This window comes from Triticum aestivum, chromosome 7A (assembly GCF_018294505.1).
Source record: "Triticum aestivum cultivar Chinese Spring chromosome 7A, IWGSC CS RefSeq v2.1, whole genome shotgun sequence".
In the NCBI taxonomy this organism is placed as follows: domain Eukaryota; kingdom Viridiplantae; phylum Streptophyta; class Magnoliopsida; order Poales; family Poaceae; genus Triticum; species Triticum aestivum.
This window is the reverse complement of record NC_057812.1, coordinates 98,953,399-98,960,797: the sequence shown is the minus strand read 5'-3', so window position 1 is coordinate 98,960,797 and position 7,399 is coordinate 98,953,399. Positions and strand designations below refer to the sequence as shown.

Here is a 7,399-nt window from a genome sequence, read left to right as displayed (position 1 = left end):
TAACTTGCAAGGGATTTAATCTCCTCCAATCCCTTTCAAACCTCTCCAAACCCTGTCTAACCGAACAAGGCCTAAAGATGGTCAACGGGAAGACAACACATGATGATCAGTTCTTATATAACGAGGAGGAACGGAGTGGGAGAAGCACAACAGAGCTAAACCCAGAGAGAAAGCAAAAGAGCACACATGGCGACAAGAATCAAAATGCTCTTGTCTCTTGCCATCTGTGCCGTCCTCGCACTCGTGCACCTTCCGTTCACCACGGCTGGCGGCGGCGAGGTGGCGGCGCCATTTGACTACAAGAAGGCGCTCCACAGCAGCCTCCTCTACTTCGAGGCACAGCGATCGGGCCGCCTGCCGCACAACCAGCGCGTCAAGTGGCGCGGCCACTCTGGCCTCGCCGACGGCCTACAGCAGGGCGTGGACCTCGTGGGCGGGTACTATGACGCCGGCGACAACGTCAAGTTCGGCCTGCCGATGGCGTTCACGGTCACCATGCTGTCGTGGAGCGCCATGGAGTTCGCGGACGACATCACTGCCGCCGGCGAGTGGCGGCACGTGCTGGAGGCCATTAAGTGGGGCACCGACTACTTCGTCAAGGCGCACACCGAGCCGTACGTGCTCTGGGCCGAGGTTGGCGACGGCGACACCGACCACTACTGCTGGCAGCGGCCCGAGGACATGACCACGTCGCGGCAGGCCTACAAGGTCGACCGCGACAACCCTGGCTCAGACCTCGTCGGCGAGACCGCCGCCGCGCTGGCCGCCGCCTCCATGGTGTTCCGCCGCTCCAACCCCCACTACGCACAAGTTCTCCTCCACCACGCCGAGCAGGTGCGTAGACATATGCAACGCCATTGTTGTCGCTCTGTTGTACATGCATGAAACATGTTTACTAACGTGTAATGCATATGCAGCTGTTCGAGTTCGGGGACAAATACAGGGGAAAGTACGACAGTAGCATCGGCGAGGCGTATAGCTACTACGCGTCGGTGAGCGGGTACGGCGACGAGATCCTTTGGGCGGCGCTGTGGCTGCACCGGGCGACGGGGAAGGCGAGCTACCTGGACTACGCCGTGGACATGGCCGACGAGTTCGGCGGCACCACCTGGGCCATCACGGAGTTCAGCTGGGACGTCAAGTACGCCGGCCTCCAGATCCTCGCCACCAAGGTGAGCATCAGCTGTACATGACTGCTCAACAAATTAACTATTTATTCTCTAATTTTATATTGCACCATTGTTTCTTCGGGCCCGTGGTATGGCATGCATGATCGAAAATGTTTTCCTCAAATATATTTCTTCAAAAAACCAAATCCCTGGACAAATAATGTGTTTTTTAACATGTCGTGTCATTTTAGGTGCTGCTGGAAGGGAAGCACCCGGAATACAAGGCGACGCTGGAGAAGTACAAGGCCAAGGCGGAGCACTACCTCTGCGCCTGCCTCAACAAGAACGGCGACGCCGGCAACGTCAACCGCACCGCCGGCGGCATGCTCTTCGTCCGGCAGTGGAACAACATGCAGTACGTCACCAACGCCGCCTTCCTCCTCACGGTCTACTCCCGCTACCTCACCTCCGCGGGCCAGGAGCCGCCGGTGCTGCAGTGCCCCGACGGGCCGGCACACGCCGACGAGCTGCGGTCCCTGGCACGAGCGCAGACCGACTACGTCCTCGGCGCGAACCCTGCCGGCGTGAGCTACTTGGTCGGGTACGGCCAGCGGTTCCCGCGGCGGATGCACCACCGTGGCGCGTCCATCGTGTCCCACCGCGGCGACGGCAGGTTCATCGGGTGCATGCAGGGGTACGACAACTGGTTCCTCCGGAGGGGGGCGAACCCAAACGTGGTCATCGGCGCCATCGTCGGCGGGCCGGACCACCTCGACCGGTTCAGGGACAGGCGCGACAACTACATGCAAACGGAGGCGTGCACGTACAACACCGCGCCCATGGTTGGCATCTTCGCACACTTGCACGGCGAAACGGCCATCACGAAGAAAAGCTGAACAGGAAGAAGTTCTAAGATTAGTGTGAAGTTTTACAAAACTGGTCTAGGATGTTTTTTGTTGGTTTAGTTAACTGCTTAGATTGTTCATATTGGTAGAGAAAGTAGAGAGTGCAGAGTAGTGGTGTATGTGGTTTGCAAACAAGATGAATAGACTGCATGGCATTTTAAGCTGAAAACACATATCTGTGTATACAGTTTGTAGTCGAATAAGGTGATTCCTAAGGGCATCTCCAGCCGTTCGCCCCCCAAGGGGCGCCTAAAATTGCCGCCTGGGGGTGAGCCGGCGCAAAAATTAGGCCTGGGAGCGAGTTGGTCCCCAGCCGCCGGCCCCAGGGCCGCCCCCAGGCACGTTTTAAAATAAAAGAAGTTCGCGAAGTTCGGCTTAAACACGATAAAATTCGGCCAAACACGATAAATTTTGGCCAAACACGATAAATTTCGGCACATTTCGGCGAAGTTCACGGATTTTCATTACATAACACATATACATAAACTAATCTAAAGGAAAAACTGGCCGAAGTCGCCGCCGTCGCCGCCATCGTCGTCGTCGGCCTTCTCCTCCTTGACGCGGGCGCCCCTGCTGGACCCCTGCCCGGCGTCGCCATGGCGGACTGGTGGCGGCGCATCGTCGTCGTCATCGCCGCTGTCGCAGATGACGACGACTCCGCCTTCGTCGCGGCCGCGTCGACGCTCCGCGAAGCGAAGCAGGGCGGCGCGCTGGCGCTCCTTCGCCTTCTCCAGGCGCTCCTTCTCCATCGCTATGGAGTCCCTGCGCGCCCATTCCAGGGCCGCATCGTCGTTGTCGAGCTCCGTCGTCACCGGCGCGGCCGGCTCCTTCTTCACCGGCGCGAGCCCCGGCTCCGTCTTTGGCTTGACGAAGCACGGAGGAGGAGCCGACGAGTAGGCGCGCCGGCCGCCCTCGTTGATGACGATGACGGCACTGCGAGTGCGCCGGCCGAGCGGCGTCTCCGCCGCGGGCTCGGCCTTGACGCCGAGCAGGGCCAGAGTGCCGGAGGAGTGCGATGAAGATCGGGAGGAGGAAGAAGAGGAGGAGGACCCGAACCTCCTTGGCGCCCATGGCCCGGCGCGTCGGTGCTGCGCCGGGGCGGCCGCCCTCGCCGGGTACGCCAACGGCTGGTCGTTGCCGCCCTCGAGGTACGTCAGCACGCCCTCGAGTGTGCGTCCGGGGACGCCCCACCACAGGTGGCGCCCCTCGCTGTTCTGCCGGCCGCCAACCACCGGCGCGCCGTTGATGGACGCCAAGCGCTGCTGCTGGCGGCGCTCGAAATACGCCGCCCAAGCCGCGTGGTTGTCGGCGGCGTACTGGGGGAGGGAGAGTTGGGCGTCGGTGAGGGAGGCGCGCACGACCTCGACTTCCTCGGCGAAGTACGTCGGCTTCGCCACAGCGTCGGGCAACGGGGGAATGGGCACTCCCCCGGCGCTGAGCCTCCACCCCGTCGGCCCGGCGCGCATGTCCGGCGGCGCCGGGATGTTCGCTTGGAACAGGAGCCAGGACTCCTGTTCGCGGAGCGAACGGCGGCCGAAGCCGTTGGCCGCCGCCTCGTCTCCGGGGTAGCGTTCCGCCATGGCGACGGGCTCGGGAGAGGTAGAGAGATAGAGGGAGGGGCTGGGCGGCGGCGCTCGGGAGAGGTAGGGAGAGGGAGGAGCTGGGCGGCGGCGAGGGGCGGGGCTGGTGTGGGCACAAGCGAGTGCAGGCCACCGGCTATATAGCCGCGCCACACCCGTGTGTACGCGTGCGAGGGAGGGGAGGCGTCGGCGCGCCGTCCCGTGACGCGCCGCTCGTGAGGAATCAATGGCAAGGCTGACGGGCGGCAGCCTTGGCATTGATTCCCCGCGGGAACCGAGGCCGTTGGGGGAAGATGAGGCGCCGTGTCGCTGACGCGGCGGGCACGCGGCTCTTTCGCGCCAAAACAGTTCGCCCCGGCGCCCATGGGCGCCCCCCAGCGCGCCGGGTTCGGCCTGGGTCCGCCGGCGCTGTTTTCGGCCCAGGCCGGCGAAAATCGGGATCCTGGGGGCGCGACTGGGCCGTTTTTTGGCGCCGGCGCGAAAAAATCGCCTGGGGAGGCCTTCCTGGGGGTGCGGCTGGAGATGGCCTAAGGCATCTCCAGTCGTTGGCCCCCCAGGAGGGGCAAAAAATCGCCCCCTTGGGGCGCACCGGCGCTAAACCACGCACTGGGGACGTGATGCCCCCCAGTCGCGGCCCCCCACGGGTTTTTAAAATGTTTAAATTCGGCGCAAACACAACGCAAACACGTTCGAGTTCGTTCAAATTTAAACATATTTTACAAAAAAAGGAAAAACTACCGCGGGCTACCCCCGCCGTCTCCCTCGCCGCCCACCTCGCCGCCCGCCCACGCAGTTCTACATGCCGAGGAGGCGGTAGAACCGCGTGTAGTCACCGCCGCCGTCGTCGTCGTCGTCGTCGTCACCCCCACCGACGCCTCCGCCGTCCCTGCTGCATCCCTTCCCCGGTTGGCGCGGCGGGTTGGACGGTCCGGGGGCGACGTCGTCGTCGTCGCTGTCGAGGACCACGACGCCGTGCTCATCCTCGCGCCCACGCTTGCGGGCGGCGATCTCCTCCAGGGCCCGGCGCTGTCGGACCATCTCGTCGCGGAGGTAGTCGTCCCGCGCCCATCGTAGGGCATCCTCGTCGGAGAAGCCACGCCGGGCTACCTCCCCGTACTCCGCGGGGAGGCCGGGCTCCGGCTTGGGCTCGACGAGGATGAAGCGGCCGGTGGGGGAGGCGTTGTCGCCGATGCGGACGCCAGAGCTGCGGGTGCGCGCGCTGACAGGCGCTCCTGGGGCTCCAGCTTGACATGGCGGAGGTGGAGGCAGGGGGAGCCGCCGGACGAGGAGGAGGACCCCCCGGTCTCCATGCGCCTCGGGGTCCAGGAGCTTCCCCGACGGCGTGTGAAGGACGGGGGAGCGGGGTACTCGAGGCGCGACGTGTTGCTGCCCTCGATGTACTCGAGGACAGCCTCCAACGTGCGCTCGGGCATGCCCCACCACCGACGTCGGCCGACGGCGTTGAGCCTGCCGGAGGGCTCGACGCCGTTGGTGGCCTCGAGCTGCTCGGCGTGACGGCGGCGGAAATAAGGCTCCCAGAGCGGGCTGTCGGGGACGTACCGTGGCCCCTCCCTCGCTGCACGCGGCAGGGACGAGCGTATGCGTGGGATCTCCGCATGCCGCGCCGCACCGGTGGGTATCGGGGGCACCGGCATGCCGCCGGCGCTGATCCTCCACGCCCCGGGCACCCGCATGTCCGGCGGGACCAGGTACTCGGCCTCGAAAAGGAGGCGAGCCTCGTTCTCGTGAAGATGGCGGCGACCAAAGCCGTTCGCCGCCGCCCCATCGCCTGGGAAGCGCTCGGCCATGGGTGTGATGAACTGGCGACGGCGAGAGAGAGGAGAGGGAGGAACGACGACGGCGAGAGAGTGCGAGTCGCCGAGTGCGCTGGGGTGCGTCTTATATAGGCCGAGGCGCCGCCCGTGCGCGAGCCGCCGTGAGTACGCGTGGCGGGCGAGGGAGGGCGAGGGACGCGCGTCATCCGGTCTTCACTGTGCCGCCCGTGAGGCATCAATGGCGCAGGCTGACCGGCGCGGCAGTGCGGCAGCTTTGGCATTGATTCGCTGCGGGAAACGAGGCGATGAGGACGACGAAGGGGAGAGAAGAGGGTAGAGTCGCTGACGCGGTGGGCCCGCGGCTGTTTCGCGCCAAAACAGTTCGCCCCGGCGCCCCCCAGCGCGCCGGGTTCGGCCTGGGTCCGCCGGCGCTGTTTTCGGCCCAAGCCGGCGAAAATCGGGCTCCTGGGGGCGCGACTGGGCCGATTTTTCGGTGCCAGCGCAAAAAACAACGCCTGGGGAGGCCTTCCTGGGACGCGGCTGGAGATGCCCTAACCCTTTGCGCGCGCAACGCCAATCGCGACCACACAAGCTACGTGCGGATCCGAGCCGGCTGGCCCACTGGACCCAGGTCTGGAAAATATATTCCTCCTTCACTGGCCGGTATACAAATCAAATATGTACCTAGGCTACTGCCCGACGCCTCCATTCTCTCTCTCTCTCTCATTATCTCTGAGAATCCAGCCGGTCCTCCTCCCGTCCCCTCCCCCACAGCCGGCGGCCCTCCCGATCTGGAGGCCTCCGGCCAGATTAGCTCCTCCATACCACGGCGTGCCTCGCGGTGTCCCGGCTCGCTCGCCGTCACCCAGCTCGCTGCGGATCTGGGAAGTCCGCACTCACCAAGCCTCCCGACGTCTCCTGGCACCAGATCCGGCGACGAACAGGCTGTCTTGTGCCTCCTCCTCAAGCTCGCGAGCTGGGATTGCCTCTTCTTGCTTGCCAATGGATCTGTAGTTTAAGGTGATTAGGATTTATTTGCAGCAGTGTAATATTGATTGTTGCGTGATGGATCTAGTAGCACATGGATCCACCATGTTTAATCTTGGTCTTCTGTTCTCTGTGATGAACTTGCATGCGCTACCTTGATCGATTTGTGTCCACAAAAAGGCTAGCACAATTTAGGCCCTCTGATTGTTTGTTGGGATTTGACTACAAGCTGGACAAAGTTTTGTCTGTGTTAAGGCTACCTTTCAGCTCTCTGATAAAATAAGCTGCAGTTTATTTTGTTTGCACTGACAGGTGAAATCCCTTTGTATAGACATGCTTTATTTCCAAGTTCTCAGCATAGATTGAATTTTTTTGGGCAGATTTGTACAAGAACTTTTTGGATGTCCGGATCGTCCTTTGCTGAAAATTGATGAAGGACTTTATCTTTTTACAAAGAACTCTGTTTCTACAAAGCGGTCTCTTTGTATAAATTGCTGAAGAACTTTATTGTTGTATGTAAAAGAGAATGCTTTTTCTTGCCATATTGATATTAATAGAACTTTATGTTTAACTAGCTGGTAGTTTGTATGAATCCTTGAATAACTTTGTGTACATGTGAATTTGAAGGTTATGAAAATAGTACAAAACTTTATGAAGGCAATTTATGGACTTTATCACAAGTTCAGTAGAACTTTTCTGATTTTTTGCCCCTTTGTCGACTCTGCTAGAAAGTGGCATTTTTATGAATGTTACTACTACCATTTTTTGTGACTTATGAATTACCGACCAGATTAAACATATGCGTGTCAGTTCTTCAAATGTTACAGAATTTGTATCTAGACTTGCATAGATAATGAGCAGCGCATCCCTCGTGACGAATCTGAAGGACATGGGCCATGGGTCTGGTTGTCAGGAGAATCTATCGTCCATGGCCCCACATTTGCTGCAATACGGCTTCATATACACACAACAGTATATCACATGTCCTGGGAATACACTGCATGGCTAAGAACATGGTGGGGCATGTTGATTGGACAACGCCC

At 60.7% G+C, this 7,399-nt stretch overlaps 1 protein-coding gene across 1 annotated transcript; it reads left to right on the top strand.

Annotated features, from left to right (window-relative positions):
- The first annotated feature begins 186 nt into the window (after positions 1 to 186).
- On the top strand, positions 187 to 2,173 carry LOC123153332 (endoglucanase 21-like). Its single transcript, XM_044572505.1, has 4 exons — positions 187 to 834; positions 918 to 1,172; positions 1,361 to 1,710; positions 1,783 to 2,173. Exons 1-4 carry the CDS (start codon positions 187 to 189, stop codon positions 2,003 to 2,005), a joined length of 1,476 nt encoding a protein of 491 aa, XP_044428440.1. The 3' UTR covers positions 2,006 to 2,173.
- Positions 2,174 to 7,399: the final 5,226 nt, after the last annotated feature.